The 21779-nt window shown below is 36.8% G+C and overlaps 1 protein-coding gene across 3 annotated transcripts in view; it reads left to right on the top strand.

Annotated features, from left to right (window-relative positions):
* Nucleotides 1-21779, top strand: part of Diaph3 (diaphanous related formin 3) — a 459276-nt gene that overhangs the window by 284527 nt on the left and 152970 nt on the right. For all 3 annotated transcript variants that reach the window (XM_041667741.1, XM_041667734.1, XM_041667725.1), the window contains 2 exons: nt 3753-3877; nt 10458-10622. In XM_041667741.1, the coding sequence (XP_041523675.1) occupies nt 3753-3877; nt 10458-10622 (290 nt within the window). The remainder of the gene's footprint in view (nt 1-3752; nt 3878-10457; nt 10623-21779) is intronic.

Here is a 21779-nt window from a genome sequence, read left to right as displayed (position 1 = left end):
AGCACTAGCAGCCCCACCACTAGTAGTTCAGCCATGTTCTCCTTCAGCACTTGTCTTGTATGGCTTTTTCCCCTAGTGTCCTCAGACCCACTGTTGTTGATTTCCTGTATAGGGAACCATTTTCTCTATACTGTATCCAGAAAATTTACAGGTAGTTCAGAAGCATTTATACTTACTGACGCTTTGGACCCCCATTAAACAAAGGTTCAAAATGACACAAACACCTTTTGTTAAGTCAATATGTGCTCAGCCAGACTTCAGGTAGTGCTTCTGTTTTGAACTACAGGTTAGGCTCCTTTCTCACCATTTTCTTGTTTCTTTTGATTTATGAGGGCCTCAGACTCATATTTGTTGTTTCCCTCAATTAGTCCATAATATAATGTTTTGAGTATATGCTTTTATTCAATGATGGGATATTACTTTAAATGTACCTTTTTTAAAAGTAACATTGCACTTTTTAGTTGTGTATGTTTTTATACCACACAAAGCCTTAGTTTTCTTATTTTGTATGCTGGGAACAGTAATGATGCCTAATTATGGTGTTCTTGTGAGTATTAATGGAAAACAACAAGACAGTTCAGGCATCACTCCTCAGCAAGGACTACTATTGTCATTAATATTGTTTACGTTGTAGCTTCTACTGCAGCGATTTCTACTTAGGGCAGGAGCTGTAGTAAATTTTTATATAGTAACCCATAGCACAAAATTGGTACAGGCCTTTAAAGTTTTCTGACAACTTTCTTAGTTAATAGAAAGTATTTCTTGGTTTTTTTTCAATCTTTACATAATAGAATTTTCATAATATAAAAACTACTTAACTGGTGAGATTTCCTGAGAAAATGTGAAACAGATACTGATAAGACATTAAAATAGGGATCAAATAGAGTAGAAGAACAAAAAGCATCTTCTCTGTAATTCAAGAGAACACTTAGAAAGTAGCAAAATAACCACTTGGAAGTAAGAAAAGTCAACAAAGCATTAAAGATCTGATCAAATAAAAGCCATAGTTGTAGACACATTGATGAGCACACATAAGACGATACATTGTGACCTATCTTTTTTTGGATTACCAGCTCCCAAATAATGACTTAGCCACTTCTTAGTAAGTATGAAACTTTAGCCTTAGCTTAGGCTTGTTCCCAACTTGCTCTTAAAACTTAGAATAACCCATTTATATTAATCTATGCTATGGCATGTGGCTTTTTACCTTTCTTCAGTACAGTAGGTCTTACTTCCTTCAGGTCTGACTGGTGAATCCTCAAACCTCAGATTCTTCCCCTAAGTTCCTTTTTCTCCCAACAAGTCTCACCTAGCCCCTCCTCTTTAGGTATTGGCCATTCAACTCTCTCTTAAACCAATCAGAAGATTCCTTAGGTTGGTGAGGTAAAAGAGACACACCATCACACAGTGATCAAATATCCTGCCACACATAATCATCAAGAACAGTGTACAACAGCATGCTGGCAAAGAGAATTAACTAGAATCGGCTATTACATTAGCTACTGTCATAGTGGAAGCATTCCATGCAGTGCATTGTGTGTGTTACTGTCTCATTCTAAAATTGGTATGTAAAACTAAACATGCAACCTCCTATAAACTAAGCATATACTGTGTTTCTTGGCTGTAGTCTTAGCCCTTACCTCATTTTGAAAAGCCTCTATGGGATACACTAGAAATTTAAACAGAAAAGAAGAAAACAAATTATTTAGGAAAATATATATGGATATGAATTGAGAATGGCCACACCATGGTGTGTATGTATCATCATTCTTCAGACCACTGATACCTGTAACTCAGTTTTGATGCTCAGTAATTATGATATCTAACAATTACGTTGGCTAATTAACATAAAGGTAGATGTTAAGAGTTTGTTAAAAAGCTGTTGATGTGACTGTAATTTTATATACAACTGTATAAAAACACAACAAACTCCACTTTATGTCGTTATAAATCACTTGGTGCGGGGAGTGGGGCTAAAGACAGGGTTTCCCTGTGCAACATTTCTCCTTGTCCTGGAACTTGTTTTGTACACAGGATGGCCTCAAATTCAGAGATCTGCCTGCCATCCTTTTTTTCTGTTGCATTGTGTTTTTTTTTTTGTACCAAGAAGGTAAACTATAATTGTTGGTTTTATTGCGGTGGTGGTGTTTTGTTTTATTTTCTTAATCCAGGTCTCATTTTCCTGGGCCTTTAGGTTGCCTCACTGAGTGTGTCCACACTTATACATAAAAGGATTCATCTCTCATAATTAATCCAAAGTTAGAAAAGGAAAGGATACTTAGAATTGTTGTATTAATTTTTAAACAAAATTTTATATAAGTCACATTGATGAGAATTTTTATTAAAATTTATCTAAACCTAAAGCAAATAAATATTCAAAAAGTTGTTTTCCGATCACTGTGTCCTCTTTGATACAGTGACTTACTACCTTACTCATGTAAAAGTGACTGAGTGCTGAGATTAGAGAGTTAATTTTTTTAAATTTATTTATTTAATAAAGATTTCTGTCTCTTCCCCATCACCGCCTCCCATTTCCCTCCCTCTCCCCCAATCAAGTCCCCCTCCCTTGTCAGCCCAAAGAGCAGTCAGGGTTCCCTTCCCTGTGGGAAGTCCAAGGACCACCCACCTCCATCCAGGTCTAGTAAGGTGAGCATCCAAATTGCCTAGGCTCCCACAAAGCCAGTACGTGTAGTAGGATCAGAAACCCATTGCCATTGATCTTGAGTTCTCAGTAGTCCTCATTGTCCGCTATGTTCAGCTAGTCCGATAGAGAGTTAATTTTTTTTCTATTTTATTTATTTTTTTAAATTTATTTATTTATTAAGGATTTCTGCCTCCTCCCCGCCACCACCTCCCATTTCCCTCCCCCTCCCCCAATTAAGTCCCCCCCCCCCCAGCCCGAAAAGCAATCAGGGTTCCCAGGGACATTGAGCCTATAATTAGTGATCCTAGAGAAGCTAAATAAGGAGAACCCAAAGAAAAACATATAGGCATCCTCCTGAATATTAACCTTCAGCAGGCGGTGAAAGGAGACAGAGACAGAGACCCACATTGGAGCACAGGACTGAAATCTCAAGGTCCAAATCAGGAGCAGAAGGAGAGAGCACGAGCAAGGGAGAGTTAATTTTTAAAGCTTATTGTTTACTGCAAGGTCAGTTCATTCTGCCTGTGTCTTAGTACACTTGGTTACTATGGGTTGTTCATGTGTTTTCTGAGAGCAGATTTAATTCAAAGATGGAGCCTGTCAGTGTTAAACATATGTAGTGCTTAGGTCCTGGTAAAGAGTGTCTTTGTCATTTTAAATGTCCTCTCCTACATTTTCTTTCCGACGAGAGATTAGTTTGACCATTAGAGAAAGTTTTCCTACATCCTTCCCAACTATTCACTAATTCTCTCAAGAGCTATCTTGGAAATGTAACAATTGTATTTGAGTTCAGCATTTCAAAGGGCGGACTTCCTTTTCCCCTTATCTGACTAGATTACAATTGTTTTGTAGTTGTAAAGATGTCTACTTTTAAACAATTATTTCTTAAGTGGCATTGACTTATGTAGAAGCTTATTTGATTTAATTTATTTCTGGATTTAAACTACTTTTTTTTCTAAAGGTTAAAAATTAAATTTAATGGAATTTAATGTTTTTGAATTTTCTTACTATGAGGTTTTTTTTTTACAAATGTTTTATTGCTAGATTGTTTTACCTTTTATATATTATAATTTTGTCCTTTCAAGGCATTTAATATGCTCTCTTTTAGTCTCTGTAGAAATGCTGGAAAAGAGTTTGAAGCAGATGGGAAGGCAGCTTCAACAGCTTGAGAAGGATTTGGAAACCTTTCCCCCTCCTGAGGACTTGCATGACAAGTTTGTGATAAAGATGTCCATATCCTTTGATATCTAAATCAGTCTGTAGTCAACTGGATTTACAATTTTTTTAATGTTCTAAGTGTGTTTGTATAACTGAAGGACATTACATAGTGCCAAATTATTAAAGGTTTAACTTTTATCTTTCAGGTAAATTAGCCAAGGTGTATTTTTTCATGAATAATGCATCAAGGATTTCTACTTTTTGTTTTCTGTCTTCTTAAATAATAGAATGTTTTTCCATCTTGTTCCTTCTGTTTGTCTTATTCCATCTGATAATGATAAAGCACATTAAAACTTAGTTTGTGAAAGTTTAAATCGAATGTCGTGAAATATGATTTAGCTACTTTTGAACTATCTCAGGAAGCAGGGATACACTCTATAAAATCCCTGCATGACTAACAAGCTCAAGGACTGATATGCATTAGAAATTAACTCTGACTCCACAGAATGTGATATTTCCTTTAGAAATGCTCTGCCCTTTCAAAATAAAGAAAGGAGCTTGTTACAATTGCTGCTTATGTGTGCTTTCTCCTAACTCCAAATGAAATTGAAAACGTTGTACTTAAATTAATAGTGTAATGCTTGTGTCTCATTTGATTTGCAGTTTGCTTTGTATTCACTTATCTTTGTTATCAGTAACTTTGTAGCTTAGTTTCTAATTAGTAACTGAAGTAATGAACTTTTTTATTTCCTGAAGCTAATGCTGAGTTGCTTTACAGACCACAGTATGAAATCAGTAATAGTTATCTTTTCCATTCTAATGAAATATTGTGATAATGCATTATTAAAATCCCATATGGATATCTGAGTTGTATATGAAAGGACACCCAGCTCTAAAAGGAGGACTTATAAATAGACTTCCGTAATTTTTTAAACTGATGTACTTGAAATAAAATGACTTCCTCTTTCTACAACCCCCTTGAGATTTAGTGAATCAGAAAATTATTATTTGGTTTGTCATAGACTTTATTATATGTGCTTTCAGCTTAATTGTGAATTAGGTCAATTTTGTCTTCTTTTTCTGTCTCTGACAGGAAATATCATAAAATGCACTCAGTAGCACTCAGTGCAGGATAATGTGTTTGTTTCCTCTCAAGTCTTACGTCCTCCCAGCTCTTTCTGAAGGAGGTTGTCTCTATCACTAGACTTGGTAAGGATTTCTTTTTGTTTTTATACTAGAGATGATGTAAGTATTATTCAGATGTTTAGATATGCACCACCCTTTCAACTGACAATCTATACTTTTTAAAGTAAGTATATTGTCATTATATTTTTATAATTATTCTTGGATTTCTCATTCATTATATGGTTAACAAATGTACATGTGACTATTTTGTTTTAATCCATAAGTATTGTTAACTGAACTTGTTCAATTTTGTTCCCCGTAGATATAAAAGAGCATCTTAGAAAAGATTTTGTTCCCCTGTAGCTTTTGGTCATGCACTGTGAGTGTCTAATTAGGAAGCTTGGTTTCTCAAACTAGCATGCATTCCTAAGCTTGGAGTAAAATCCTGCTCAGCAGACAGTCTCAGGTCTTACCACCACCAGTGTTCATATGGCATAAGTACTGAATGAGGTTGATTTCCTGAAAGGTGTGCAGCTCATAAAACGCAGCCAGCAGGAAATCAGAACCAGGAAGGATGAGTCTTTTCTGGAAACAGTTTTTCATTATGAGTAAAATTACACTCCATGGACAGGAGAGCTACTATATCCTGTCACTAAATATCGCAACCTAGAAGCCTCTAATGAACTGATTAGCATTCATGTGTCTCCTGGAAGTCAGATAGATGAACAGTTGGTGCACTTTGCTATTGACAAAGCTTATAATCATAAATATTCTTTGCCAAGATTAGACTGCATTCGTTTGCTTTTCATCTTAGTTAGACATACTAGTTTTGAAGTAATTAAATTCATTCGTTGCAAGACTTTGTTTACTTTAATTAGGACTGACAAGTCAGATTTTGAATATTAAATGCACTTATACAGATCTTATTAAAATGGAAAATTGTGAGCTTCCTGGATCTCAGAAAATAGAAGGGTTTAGAAGCAAAAATGCACAATGAATAAAAGCATATTAACTGGTTTGTTTTAGTACTCAAACTTGTTTATGTGTTGTTTTAAAGCACATGAGTTGAAACCCATGTCAAGAACTTACTTCCACAACCAATTCAGGAAGAATATTGTGTATCATTTAGCATGTTAAAAATACATCTTTACAGCCGGGCAGAAGGCAGAGGCTGGGGGATCTCTGTGAGTTCAAGGCCAGCCTGGTCTATAGAGCAAGTTGCAGGACAGGCTCCAAAGCTACAGAGAAACCCTGTCTGGGAAAATAATGCATCTTTACAAGGAAATATTCACTTTAAAATGTATTATTTAATAAGTATTAAATCATCTATTAATTGAAGTTTAGTTAATATGAGATTTCACTAATGGCATCCATTCACAGCTCTTCTAGCACATTCTCACCTGGTGTGTTTGCATCTTCCCATAAAAATGTTTGTGGTACATCTTTTAGATGCATATACAGTTATTAGATTTGTTATCACCCTTCTCATAGTATTATTTTCCAGTTTCTAAGCCTGCCCCAAACTATAATTATTTGAAAAGCTCCATAGTCAACATTCATCTGAAAAATAGAAAGCACAAATTTAAGGTATGCTCACCTGGTGGTTTATGGAGGGTTTATGTACACTGTTATCACTGAGAAATGTGAGAAAATGCCAGGGTACACGCCATGCTGCATCAGTTCCTTTCTTTGGCCTTAAATTCTACAGTGTTTCTTCTTTTCAGAAAATTAGAGATTGCTTAGCAGTTAAGAGCACTCCCTGTTCTTCCAAAGGTCCTGAGTTCAATTTCCAGCAACCACATAGTGGTTCACAACCATCTATAATGAGATCTGGTGCCTTTTTGAGGAAGAGACCTGGTCAGCTGTCTTCATCAACTTAGACCATGAAACCCATTATGAATAAGTTCAACAGAACCGCCATATATGGGCTACCCATGCATTCTTCAGCATTGCCGGGATATAAATTACAATTTTCATTTCAAAACAAGTAGACCATAGTGCATGCCCTTCTTCTCCCTATTTCCTCCTCCTAGTCTCTTAAGAAAAATTAACTTACTAGATAGACATTTGTATCTTTTTGTATTTAGCACAAATTATGTAACACATTTCTTGATATGTTTCCATGTTATATTTTAATGTCATCATCAAAATTCACCTTTATTTGGTTTAATTGTTTTGCAAGATAGCAATGTCTAGCCGTTGCTGTAAATATAGAGTAGATGGGCTAGTAAATTCACCAAATGACTTATGCCTACAGTATTCAACATTGTGGAAAGCATATTTTATAGGAAAAGAATCTGAAAACATGTGCAATAGGGGATCTTCATCAAAAAAGTAAAACTACAGCATTCTAGTGCACGGGCCAGGTGCTGTGCCATCTATAAACGAAGTGAAGTATTGAAAGTTGGGTCGTTGAGACGCTAGGCTTTGTTTTCTTGAATTTCTCTTCTGTGGCCACCATCTCTTTGTTTTATTTCTTTATTTTTTATTTCTACCTTTTTCACTTGTTCATAATGACTTTTAAACATTTGTATTATTAATCATCCCACTCCTGGTTCTTTCTGAATCTTCCAGTGTACAATGACCTTCTCCCTGATGCCACTGGCCAAGAGCTTGGTGTTCTCTGCTCTTACTTTTATTGACCTTGTTAGCCAGTGTTTCCTCCTTCTCAGCTCAGTTAGCCTCTATTTCACTGTGCAACAAAAGAAACTTCCATTTGTTTCATGTTAATTATTATGGGAAGGTCTCGCTTAAAAAAAAACTGTATTATATAATGTATGTTTCATGATCACAAAACCTTAACCTATCTTATTAAATGCTGTTTTGTTTAGTACATAGAGGTGCAGAGAACTTATGTATATTTCATGGAATGTTTGGCCAGATCCTAACTTCTAAGAGTGTTTATCAAAGATATTAGATATATGGATCTCAGTGAAGTTGGTCATTGAGCATTATGTGAATGGATTTTGCTTCTCTCTTTTTCTTCTCTCATTCTCTCTATATGTGTGTATGTTCATGCTCGCACACACGCACATATATGCAGAAGCAGAACTTTGTACACATGGAAGCCAGAGGTTGTTTCTGGTATGTCCTCAGTCACTCTTTAGCTTATGCTTTTGAGACAGGGTCTCTTGCTAATCCTAGAACTCACCCTTATGGCTAGGTTGATTAGGCAGTGAGCTGCAGGTCCATAGGTGTTTCTCCTTCTCCATTCTGGGGCTTTTTCAAGGGTCAGGGGATCCCCATTCTAGTTCTCATTCTCTCACAGCCAGCACTTTATCCTCTAGAGCTATTTCTCCCGTTCCTGGAAGCATGTTTCCAAAGATGGCAGTGTAATAACTATCTATGAAACAGTGCACATCTAGCTGGAGAGGAAGTTTGGAAATCCACAGTACTATAGACAACAACTATAGTACCAAGTTGTACTTTAGCTACCCAGCTCTAATTCCTTGTTTTGAGATCATGTAAACACAGATCTGCATCTCATTTATCTTCCAAATAGTGCAGTTACAATGATTCAAGCTGAACTATTTGAGGAATGTCCCTTAGTTTTGATAAAGACAAAGGGAAAAATAGGTTCCTCTAAACATGAGGTAGATGTAATATGTCAATTTATCAGTAATTTTACATTAATTTTATCAAAACCTTATTGTGTTATATGTTGCTTATCTTTTTCTGAATATTTATAGAACTCAATGTTGGTAAAAATGATACAACCTATCTACTACTGAAGTGTACATTTACCTTTTTTTTTTTTTTGAGACAGAAGTTCACACTGAAACCCAGGCTAGCCTCATATCCATAGGAGTAATCCTGCCTCAGCCCACTAAATGCTGAGATTACAGATGGGAGGCAGGATGCCAGGCTTTCACATTTTGTCATAGTGGGGTTTAAGATTTCACTCACGAGTATCTAGTTTTTTCTTTCCTTTTAGAAGATAATTATTCCTCACGGTCCTTTAAAAAGGGAATCCTCAACATAATAGTATACCTCATTCGGGTAACCAGTTTATTCCACTCTATCAGATAGTCATTTCAAGCATCTAAGGATTGATTTGGCTAGTTCCAAAATTGCCTTAGTTTAATCATGGCTGGTTTCACAATTATTTTGGGTAACTCCCGTTATTCAAAGCTCCACTTAATTTTCTTTCAGTTGTGTATAATGATGAGAGAATTCACTTGAAACCCCTGGCTGTTAGGACAAAACCAGGTCATTTCTGTAGCTCTGGCTCATTGTCATCTTTTCCAACCCATCTTTTAGTATAATTGCACTGATTTTCTGAGTATATGCTGGTGCACTTTGGATCTTTCCTTACTTAGGATTCTTACTTCAAAATCAACAAAGTGGCATTGCTTTATTTGAAAGTATTTAATAAATGAATTCTTGACGTTGCATTTTCCCCCATGTTGGGAGAAAATTAGTAATATTTGTACAGTGCCTATTTTAAAAATTCAAGGCCTTATATGTGCATAAAAGGAGAAGTGTGGAGTCACCCAGAGACCCTCAGCCAAGCATTTCTTTTTAAATTGTTACATCTATGTGCATGGATCTCAGTGGTGTGTTCACTTACATATGTGCGTGCAGTCTGGTAACTAGGATGTCATTGAGTTTTCACCGGACTTCTTTAAGCTCTCCCCACCATTTTTTTTTTTTTTTTTTGGTTTTTCGAGACAGAGTTTCTCTGTGGCTTTGGAACCTGTCCTGAAACTAGCTCTTGTAGACCAGGCTGGTCTCGAACTCACAGAGATCCGCCTGCCTCTGCCTCCCGAGTGCTGGGATTAAAGGCGTGCGCCACCACCGCCCGGCCTGTATAGAAATTTTTAAGAAAAAATTTAAAACATCAATTTACCCACATAATTAAGTTATCAATAAACTTAAAACTTTCTTGCTTTTAGAATATTAAGTTTAAATTGAGGAAGTGGGCAGTAACAATGTTGAGGTATATTCCCAACTGCCTTATCACTTTATGTGGCAAGTTGCAAAAATCGTGTTTCTGTTGACAATAACCGTGAGAGAAGTGACATTATCCCTTCAGTTTTGCACTGGAGGCAGTCAAGGCAGAGTGATGAAGGCCTTGTCTGCAAGTTCAGCCTCCACGTGAGCTGTGCTTCGACCTGAAGTTGTCCCACTCGCCTTTCTTGATGCCCATTTTTCTTTCAGTGTATTCTATTTGCTCCTTCCTAACTGCTGAACCAGAGTCTTGTCTTACAGGCTGTATGTCATAGATTACTATTATGGTAAATGAGAAAAAAACTCTGGAACTGAACTATGGAAGATAAATATTCAATATGTAAATATTTATTTGGCTATTTACCAAAGTTTATTTGAAATTGAATTACAGTTCTTTGTTTTGTTTTTTGTTCTATGCCACAGAGATTCTGAGAAGAATGTTTGACAGCCATGCTGACTTTGGGAGCTGTGTTAATGGAAACTAAAAATTAAAAATAATATGGAGCTAGAAATGTATTCATTTTATCTTATAGAGGGCATCACATTGTAACTTTTAGAAATCCTTAACTAAAATATATACAGCTTTATAACCGGTGCAAAAGAGCAGTATGAGAACCTCTCCAAACTGCTAAGCAACATGACACAGTTGCTCCAGAGTGCGATGCGCTACTATGCTGTCGACATGAAGAAGGTGTCTGTGGAAGAATTTTTTAATGACTTGAATAACTTCAGAGCTACATTCATGGTATGGAAAGTTTTTTCTTTTGTTTTCTGAAAAGTGTCCTTGTAATCCTTTCTTGCCTCTTCTTTCTGTTATTGTGTTATATAATTCTGTTCTTATTTTTCTGCCATGTACCCTGCCTTTTCTGGTGTTGTATGTTAGCGTCAAATTTTTCAAATTTCAGATCTGTTGAAAAATATGTGGTTTGTTCTCTTTGGGGCCCTTTTTAACATGAATCTGTAATCAGAAATTTTGATTGAAAAAGTGACAAATTCTGATGGTTTTTGTAAAGGCCCCCTCCTGGCTGATTACAGAGCACGTCTATAATAAGTTTTTGGCTATGAATTTGCTTCTTTATGCTTAAGACGAATTTGTATTTTTGTGGTATAATTTTACCAAATTCATGCAGCTCCTGTGAAGCTTTTCTCCCTCCTTTTTTAATGCATTGCACAATAAGCTCCCTGTGATTTCCCTTTGAGTGGGTTTTACATTCCTGCCGTTCGCTTCAGACACTTTAATAGGGAGGTCAGGTCTTTGAGGTAGAATCCTTTCATTTAGGCATTAAAAAGATCTTTTGAAAAGTATTAGCTGATTAGATGGGGGAAAAAAACCACACGCATATTAAAGTGAGAAGGTATTGTTGCCTCCCTGGGGAGACATGGGATACAGTACAGCAAGGAAAAACTGTTATTCTTAATAAATGGGGAAGTAGTTTCTATATTTCACGAAATGTTTGTGCGGATTAAAAAGTTTTGAAGTATAAAGAAAGAGAAGATTGGGTTTAAAGAGTGGCTTTCTCATCTCAGGAAAACTTTATTGCTAACTTTGTTGGGCAGTTACAATCATTTATAAATGACTTGATGTGCTTTTAATGAACCCTCCATTTAAAAGGCAAACAACGTGCACAGTTACTATCACTCACTATTCGTTCTTTCTCCAAAAATTCAATTTAAATTGTTTTTATTATTGATTATGTTCTTTGTATTATGATGTGTGTGTGTGTGTGTGTGTGTGAGAGAGAGAGAGAGAGAGAGAGAGAGAGGAGAGGAGAGAAAAGACTGTGTGATACATTATTTAGAATTATCTAATGATTCATGAGGCACTATGCTTAATGGAAGTAAACTTAAAATCTTTGCTGTTTGAGAAAGGCAGACTTGGTTTCCAACTGACGTCAGTATTGCTTTGTTTACCTACATTCATCTATTCTGGACATAAATGATCAAGGTTTATGTATTATGTGAAGAGGGATCGTCCCAGGTCCTTGGTCCAGACTTACTGCTGAGCTGGCAGGTTTCCATGGAGCTCTTTCTCTGATTCAGGCCCCTCTATCTACCAGGCTCAGTGCCTGAACCACCTTCTGTTCTTAGTTAGCTGCATCATTGCACTCACCCCTCCACCCATCTTCCCCGGACTTTCCTTCCTTCCCAAGATTCTGGTCTGTCTTGTTCACCCTCGTGTGTCTAACACAGTGCATCATTAAAACTGGTAAATTGTTGGAATCAGGTGTTCAGTGGATGCCATCTTTAACAACTAAAGCCTTCATTGTCAGTCATTTGCCAGGTTCCATCCTCACTTATTTAGACTTTACCACAACCAGATGTAGTGTAAATACCACAGTGCCCATTTTAAAGAGAAGACGACGTCATCAAGAAATCTGATTGGCACTTGATTATATAGCTAGCAAGGAGCTGGCATGCTGACCTAGGTTGCCTAGCTTCTGATTCTGTACTATATATATCTGAATTGCATGTACTACTTAATGTGTGGCATCTAGAACACTATCAAGTATGACTAAATTGAAATCTGCCTCGCCTCCCAAAGTAAAAATCATGACCAGTATTACTTATAGTAATTTAATTTATAATAAATTTATCTGAAATGTTTATATTTTAAAAATCATCTTTGCTTTTGAACTGAAGCAATTAAAAGCGATGTAGTTGAATTTCTGAAGTATATCTTTGACCAACTCAGCATTTCGCCTAAGTACTACTGCAGTTGCTACTAAGTCATCTAGATATTACTCTTCAGGTTTATTCTTCTGTACCATAAGAGCTTTGTTACAGTAGATAAAGAGGCAACATCTGTTCCTGTTACTGCCACAAACCATCTAGACCAAGAGGGGAAACTACAAGATGGTGTAGCCTGTGTGAAGAGCAGCTGTTCACTGACAGTGCTTTAACTCACCCCACTTACATGAGAGCTGAGGCTTTCTTGCTGTTCTTTTCTCCCACAAGGCTCTGTGCTCACTGGACACCAGTCAATTTAGAGGTCCTCATCCAGCTTCTCCAGAAAGCAGGGTTAAGGAAGGGAACTGTGAACTTTTGTCAAACCTGATTTTCGTCACCGTCATCAACAGGAGGAAACCCCAAACACACACCCGTGGTTGAGCACTAGCTTTCCTCTAGACCCTGTGTGCCACATGGGATTATGGGCACACTAAGTCTCTCTTAGTCTTCAGTATTCTGCAAGGTACAGCATGGCAGTAGAGCAAACAGACATGGAGAAGCCCAGGCTTTTAGAAAAGGGCTTCGAGATTGATAGGGACTACTTGAACTGGCACTTGCCCACTTGCCATTCCTACACTTAGACATTTTTGAAAATTGTTTTTTATTTATGTGTCAGGTGCAGGGGAGGCATGTGCCTTGGGACATGTGTAGGGGTCAGAGGACATCTTGGGAGTTAGTTCTCTCCTGAAAATGGACCCATCTTACTTGGCAACAAGCAGGCCTCTATTAGCTGGAGCCTTCTCACTTCCTAAATCCTGCAGTTTTAGTGGCTTAAAGCACCCAGCTGTTAAGTTTACAAGAAAGTTGAATATAATGACTTTAGGAGTTTTGTTTTTGTTTCTTCTTCTCCTTCTCTTCCTCCTCTTCTTCCTCCTCCTCCTCCACCTCCTCTTCTTCTTTTTCTTTCTGGACACCTAGTGAGTACTAGCACACAGCATACTTTTTATTTCCTTATACTTACCCTTTCCAACTGAAATGTTTTCAGGGTTGTTTTGCTATCAATATAAAATGTTCTCTTTTAAATTTGAGGACAGTTAACATGAAGCCTGGCTGGGGTGGTAGGTGGGTGGTGAGTCTTTGCCTCTCTGTGCTACCTTTCTGTTTCATGGGACCCTTGAACCACAATTGTTGACCTCAAACTGTCAGCTGTCTGCTAATTGATGGTCTGCTAAGCCTTAAGCTTCCACCAAGTGATTCTCCTACCCCGGTTACTTGTAGATGATCTCATGCTTTCTGAAGGGGTTGTTTGCATTCAACCATTCGGAGTGATATATATATTGGATTCTGCTGGTGACCTCATATCCTTCTTTATCTTAGCCAACAGCAAAAGCATATTCATGCTAGCCTTTGAATTTAAACCTAATGTTCTTCTCTGCCTTTGTCAGTGTAACCTTGAAGTGTAACATGTGCTCCAGCCCCACTTAGTATCCTAGGAGAGGTCTGCGCCCTGGTTCTCCTCACCTGGTCTGAATTACAGGCTTTTATCTTGAATGCTCTCCTTGGTCTAACAGTACTTCCTTTGCAGTGAACACTTCTTTGCTCTTAGCGTTCTTTACCTGAAATTATTAGCACACTTCAGTTCTTTCTACAGACTCAGAAGTCTTCTAAAGCCTTATGTGTTTTGTTGAATATCTCACTCAAAAAGATTTCTACTGCTTTCTTCTGTTCTTTTGTTGTGTGTCTCCTTTTAGATAAAACGTTTCAACAAAATTATAGATGCTCAAAAATATGTTGTTTAGTGTTTCGAACATACTTCAGAATCCTCTGACTCTTCAATGTCAGATAATTGATATGGAATGAATTTTGACCTGTGCAGCTTTTGAGCACAAGTGGTCCCTGAGCTTATGAATGTCATTCTCTGAGATGCCCCTGCACTGAGCCTTCATTTCTTAATAGTGTGTGAGATCCTGAGCATCTGAAATTTCACTTTGGAGTTAGGATTTGGAATTCATCAAGAATCAGCCCTTGCCTTAAAGATACTGAATACTTCAAGTTAGGAAGGTGTTTTATTTTTTTTCTTAATTTTTGGCATACGTATACTTTATGCCTATACTCTATACCTATGCCAAACTCTGTAGTATGTTTTAAATCCATAATATCCATTTGGATTTTTGCCTTAGTTGCCCAATACATTCAAGGACTAAGTCCACAACATTGGGAAGAAAAGAACAAACAGAAACACCATTATCTTACTTCCTAACCCTTATCTCCAGATATGTACAAACTCCTGTCGGAATTGTATGTGGTGACAATCAAGGAGATGAAATGTTTCTTCAGTGTAAGTGCTTGATGAATTCTTTACCTGTTACACTGTACCCACATTATAGTTTTGAATTCTCACTGTTTGTTTCACAGATAGGAAGATAGCTGCAGTGTTGAGCCGACTCCAGCATCTGGCCCCATGTATTGAGTGATAGTACCTAGCAAGTTACTTAACCTTACTGAGCCTTTGTTACCTGACAGTAACTGCATGTAGTGGAGTTAATGAGTAAATGCACGTAAAGCCTTACAGTAAGCTAGCTGTGTTTGAATAACAGAGAACTACAGTGATCTTCTTTCTTGTTCTTCATGGCAATATCAGATTTTTAAGTGTATTCCCCCCTTTTTGTGTTGTCATACAGAATACTGTGAGCAGAATAGACATCCAGATTGTGTTTAGCTGTCATTAGATTATTTCTATGGGTTTTACTTAACTTCTTAACTTCTTCCAATTAAGATTTGACATTCATCCTTGTTGCAAGCATTAACTAAGTTGGTTTTTTGGTGTATATAGTTGGTCTATGTATAGTGAACAAATACCAAAGCAAGAATAACACCTATAATCTTACTCTTTCTATTGGTCAAATGAAATTTGGTTTTCTCTTTAATCCTCAGTCTAAGGGAGTAACTTTTATCCCATCTACTACTACTCCATCATCCAGTGAGAAGATATTTTGCTGTAAAAAAATTTTTTTGGCAAGGAGAACAGCTAGAGCACAACCTGTTCTGGCAAATCATTTAAATCACACAAATTTGATGCTTGTCAGCTCTGAATGCTGTTTGTGCTGACTGCTGTGTGAACAGCTAGGCAATAGCAGGAGGGCAAAGCACTTAATGTGCCCTGAATGCCCCTTAAAGCTTGTAGATTGATGTGTTTTATGTTGTCAGAGGTAAAAATATCATGTACAAGTCTTATGGTGGGGTGCTGAGCCAGCTTCTGTAATTATAATAGAAAGCATTTTCAACCCATGCATATTTTGGTGGGCTTACAATTTCAACATTGTATTTGGAGGCTTTTCACATAGGGCTTCTGTCTTCATTAGCACCTTTGTTATTCTGAGATCATACTTGGAGCTCTAAGGCTTCCCACATAGAAGAAAATATTCTGTTTTTTCACCCATCTACTCATCCTTTAGTGTCTGTTTATTTAAGCTTAAAATTTTAACTTTGCAACTTTGAAAATATTTGTGATGATTTCCTAATAATTATTTATTTTTTAATTTTTCAAAATGTAAACATGCCCAATGTAATGGACTTGAGCTTTCTCTGTCTTGATAAGATTCACCCCTACTTTGCATTGCATGTGATAATACTCATATTTGAAAGGCTGGTTATGTATCTTTAAATGATTGGAAGTTTGTAGATACCTCTTGGTTATTTTGTTCAATGAAATAGAAAAAAAAAGTAATGACTATTATTTTTGTACAATAACAGCAACATATATAATATTAGCCCATGCTATCCCATGTGCTAGGAAACTACTTTGTAAACCAGCAAAGTGCAGACAGAAATGCATAAAATAACATTATGTTCATACATCTAATGTAGTCATCTCTTGCACTTCGTACACGTCCTCAGACACAGACATACGAAGCAGTAGGAAAGGACTGAAATGTGATGTGCCCCAAAGGCTACCTTCTACGTATTAAAAATAACAAGTTTCGCGTGGGACATGTGAGTTGTCTGTTGCCTCTTTCCCTAAAACAAGGTCTTCACTCAGCAAACTGCTACCCTGTCACTTGCCCTTTCCAGCACTACATGGATCCCACTCTATCCATTGGTTTGCCAGTGCTTACACCTTGTGATTGAAAAGTAAAAATATCATTATGTCACTTCAAGGAAAAAAAAACACAACGTGGAGAATCAAATAATGTTGGAAAGGAACTTATAACCGTATCATGCTTTGTTAAAGAGCCACTGTACTCAGAGCTTGCAGACCAAACAGTTTGTGGCAAAGTGCTGAAGGATCAGCAATGTTACCCATGGCTAAGAAGTGCTTTGCTTCCCTCTCGGAGGCTGACTTTATAAAAGAGAGGAACTTGAGGGGAATTGGTAATCATGAGCAGCACATAGCCATTGGGCTATTTAATTCTCACCTCAGGGATGTTTGTCCATTATCACAGTGTACCAGCAAGGAACAGCTGGTGTTCAGTTCAAATGCTGAGTGGGTCCTGCCAGAGCACAGGGTGTTATGTTCACCTATCCTCATAAGTAGCATTGTAAAATGAGCAATGGTGTTATTAGAATAAAGGCAATAATTAATTTTACAAAATGGAAGTTATTTAGTAATCAATTTAAAAGAGTTTTTATTTGTACATTTGTGGAAATTTTCTAGTTACTAAGAAAAATATTTTATTGAAAGATTAGAACCACCTACTTTCGAATTTCTACTAAATTCTATGAGTATGCTTCTGAAATATTTCCCTTCTTGAATCATTATGAGAATGTTATAGGAGCACAAGAATGCTTTTTATATTGTTTGTTTCCAAAAGAAAATATTTTCTGTTCATTCCTGATGATGAAGCTAGCTATCATGAGTTTGCAGAAAGCAGTCCTATTTATTCCACGTGAGGAGTCAATAAGAGTCCTAAACATACCTAGGTAAGGTGACCACTGGTAATGTATTAGATATTACTGTATTTGTTTACATAGAGGAAATTAGCCTTCTTCTGACAATACCCACTCCTAGCAATCAGGAGATAAATTCAGTCTATATAGTTAGAGACACGAGACAAAAAGCAAATTCTTAGGAAACAAAACTTGAGTTTAGTGAAACTTGTATTGCAGAGATCTATTTCAGGCTCACATGAGTTGAGTATACATGTTTGTTGAAAGAAACAAAACCGAAAGGGCAAGACTTTTTAAGCTTTTTAAAAGGACATGTCTCTCGTTTTCTGAGACAAATTTAAAAATGCATAAAAATAGCTTGAAAAACATTGAGATGGATATATAAAGCTATTTAAATAGTCTGCACAGAAATGAAATATATTTTTTAAAAGTCAGTATCTATGGCTACTTATACTTAATACTATGGTTTTATATTTAATTTTTGTAATACTGATCTATATGTAAAATGGTGTGTTGCTTTCATCTAAAATTAAGCATTTCTTGATTGTAACTTAAACATTGCCCAACTAAAAGTCATTCTAAAATTTACTCTCAAATTTTAAATTATCGATAGCTTTCAAAAACTGCTTAAGCAATGCTTAATATTTATGTAAAATATAGGTAAGGAAACTAAGTCTCTTTTCCAAAATAAAATTCTTGAGCACATTAGATTTGGTAATATTAAACAGTGTGCATACATATGTAAATTGAGTCCTTAGAGGAATAATGGCTAGACTTGAGGTTGAGAACTACATCTTGCCTTCCATATTTATTCATCATGACACCTTCCCTGCCAAATCATCCAGGCGGCACTGGATGCTTCCACTTCACTCCCATTCAACTTCGTATAGCATCCTATTCCAACATCTCTGAATAGAAACACTTACATTCTCATAGAAGCTAAGAAAATTGGCATTCCCGTTATGTTTGATAGAAGCATGATTATTGACAGAAGCTAGAACATGGATCTTCATGAGTCCTTGCTAAATAAATGTGCTTGAGACACTTGAATGATTATACTCTCATGAAAATCCTATTTAAAATTAGTGATAAAATAAAACAATATTTGTTAACACTGTGTGGGCCTCCTCTTACAATACGCTAGGGAAGGGATATAAGGCAAATATGTGAATTAATGTATTTAATTCTAGAAATATCCACATATTTTATCCTTTTTACAGAAGCAACCGAGGCAGTGACACACAGCTCTTCAGTGCCAGATAGCCATTTAAATAAAAGAATATGACTTTAGATTCCCATATCATAAGATTATACCATCATTCAAGTTTATGACAAAAGCTCAGATATTTTTAAAGTAATTAATAAAAATAGATAAATTTTGTATCTATTCTATTATCAGGGGCGTTTTTGTATTATAAATTTTCCACATAATAATGTGCATGAATGCTTTCTTAGAATTAATTTTATATGAGTATCCAGTTACCTTCATTTAATTGTGGAACCTGAAACATATGTCTAAGGTACACAGAATTACATTAATCTAGATGAGATGCAACATTATAAAATAAAATAAGATCTGCTATCAGCTTCAGAGTATTAGACAGTGGGGAGCTTAGCTTATCAGGCAGGTGTTTGGTGAAGACTGAAAGATCTGTCCTACAGTAATTCATCCAGATTCTTTTTTTTTTTTGGTTTTTTTCGACACAGGGTTTCTCTGTGGTTTTGGAGCCTTTCCTGGAACTAGCTCTTGTAGACCAGGCTGGTCTTGAACTCACAGAGATCCACCTGCCTCTGCCTCCCAAGTGCTGGGATTAAAGGCGTGCGCCACCACCGCCCGGCTCATCCAGATTCTTTAAGGCTCATATATTCTTCTTTTCTTATATTCTTATGAAGCTTTCTCCGTAATCCCCTGAGCCATTTTCAAAAATTTACTGTTGCCTGAGAAAGCTAAGGAAATATTCAAGGACAAAAAGAATTTAGAAAGAGGTAAAGCAGAGTTACCCTGGACTGGGAAGTTGGAGACCACGACTTGTACGGAATAAGGACATTACATAAAGCTTTCAAAATAAGCGTGAGATGGAGGGAAACTAATCTCATCCAGATTAGGAAAACAGTCCCCAATTCTTTACAGAAGCCAGCTCAAAGCTCTGTGCTTGAAGACAATTATAACTTAACAACTCCAAGACTTATGGACTAAGCTCAGCAAAAAAAGACCACAGTTGCAACTACTAAACAACTCTGGAGGAGGATAGTAGTGTGACAAGGAGATAAGAAGGTAGACACAGACATCCCCTACAAGACTCCATGTTAAGGGCACAAAATGTTTAAGAAAATGAAAGATTTTCGAAAGACTTGATGACTGAAAATGACCACTTAAAAAGGAAAGACTAGTGGAAATGGAGGTGTGGGGGTTAAGGTTAAACACACAGTGAGCTAGAGTGAGTTGTGCTCCACCTGGGAAGAAAGGCATCTTCAATGCAAGTGTTCCTGGGACAACCCAAGGAGATAGTGCAGGTGAGGAAAACATGGAAGAGGTTAGACAGTATTTCCCATTTTGTAGCAGGAGCCACAAAGTATGGATTGAGGAGAATAAATGAAGGACGGTAAACATTCAGAACATTGCTTACAGTGTTTCCAGACTAAGAATCCACAAATTTAAAGACTATCTGTAACCCAAAATAAATAAAATGAAACTTAAAATAGCCTGTAAACAGTCTGGAGAGATGGTTAAGCGATTTAAGAGTATATACTGCTCTTACAGAGGATGTTTGTTCAGTTCCCAGCACCCAGTTAAAGCAGGCGGTGATTACCAGTACTCCAACTCCAGCGGAATCCAGTGCTGTTGGTCTCTATGGGCTCATGCAGTCACACACGTGTATCCATACCACACACAATATCCTGTGAGTGAAAGCACAGGATACCAAGAGCAAAGATTTTTAAGAGCCAAGAACAAGTTATCATTCCATTAGTTCTTTAGGTGCAGTGGAGGAAGCCAGTAGAATGTGTCTTCATATGATGATAAAATGTAGCTATTCTTCTAATGTTAGCAGCGGGCCAAATTAGGCTATTTATGAAGAAATGGAAACTAAGAATGTATTTGAGTGTAGTCTTGTGCATGTGGCATTCAGAGAACAGCCTTAGCTCTCAGTTTTTGCCTGCTAGCTTGTTTGAGACAGGATCTGTTCTGTTCAGAGCTTGCATGCATCAGGCCAGCTGGACCACGAGCTTCAGAAGATTGTCCTGTCTTTGCTTCCCAGTCGCCGAGAAAATGCACTAGAATTAGAGGTGCTTGGGCTAGGCTAGCTGTATCCTGCTTTTTTCATGTGGTTTCTGGAGCTGAGACTCAGGTGCCCAGACTTGCAGGGCAAATGCTTTAGCCACTGAGCCATCTTCACAGCCTCAACAACCTCTTAAAAGGAGCTTTAAAAACAGATTGGCAAGGTTTTTCTTAACAGGCCAGATAGTATTTCAGCTTTCAGGAAGTAATGTTCAAAGCTGTTGAATTACACACAGTATAAAACAGCATAGCTTTATGAGTATAGCAGTTTTTCCCACCAAACCATATTTATAAAGTATGATTAACCCACAATGTACAGTTGTTTTCTAAAGGATGTATTCACAGAAGCATTTTTTAAAGAAAGGCTCATGAGGCAAAAGGCATAGAACAAATGTAAAAAAAAAAGACATATGTGATAAAAGTTCTTTTATGTAAAAAAGACCTGTAAACAGAGTAATCAGTTGAGAGAAAGATTTGGAATTCAAAAACTGCTGTATAGTTGAAACGGAAGAAAAGTAAAGATATGAGTTAAATTTAGGGTGTTTCTTAGATTTCTATTGCTATGAAAAGATTCCATGTCCACGGCAACTCTTATAAGGAAAACCTTTAATTGAGGGCCCTCACTTATAGTTTCCAAGGTTCAGATCATTATCTTCATGATGGGGAACATGGCAGCATGCGGACAGATGTAATGCTGTAGCTGAGAGTGTTACATCTTTCAGACAACAGGAAGTCCACTGATAGTCACACCCTTTCTCCAACAAGGCCACAGATTCTAATAGTGTCACTCCTTTTGGAGACTTTTTTTTTTGTTCAAACCACCACAGGGCATGTTTTGTCTGTATTATATAAAATCATTAGGAAAATCTGTAGATTAGATGCATCAGGTGTAAATTCAAAATTGTTGGGGAGAATTATACCAAGAAACATACAGAATGAAAAATCATAAAATAAACATATAAAAAATAATGCAAGGTAGAACTGATAAGAATAAAAATCTCGGGAATGTTTAAAGGATTAATTTCAAAAGAAAACTTGTGTTCATTAGATTTTCAAGACCTCGAGCCATGA

Source organism: Microtus oregoni, unplaced genomic scaffold, assembly GCF_018167655.1.
Source record: "Microtus oregoni isolate MIOR12 unplaced genomic scaffold, Mior012 000001F_ref0000356, whole genome shotgun sequence".
In the NCBI taxonomy this organism is placed as follows: Eukaryota; Metazoa; Chordata; class Mammalia; order Rodentia; family Cricetidae; genus Microtus; species Microtus oregoni.
This window is presented reverse-complemented; position numbering and strand designations above follow the sequence as displayed.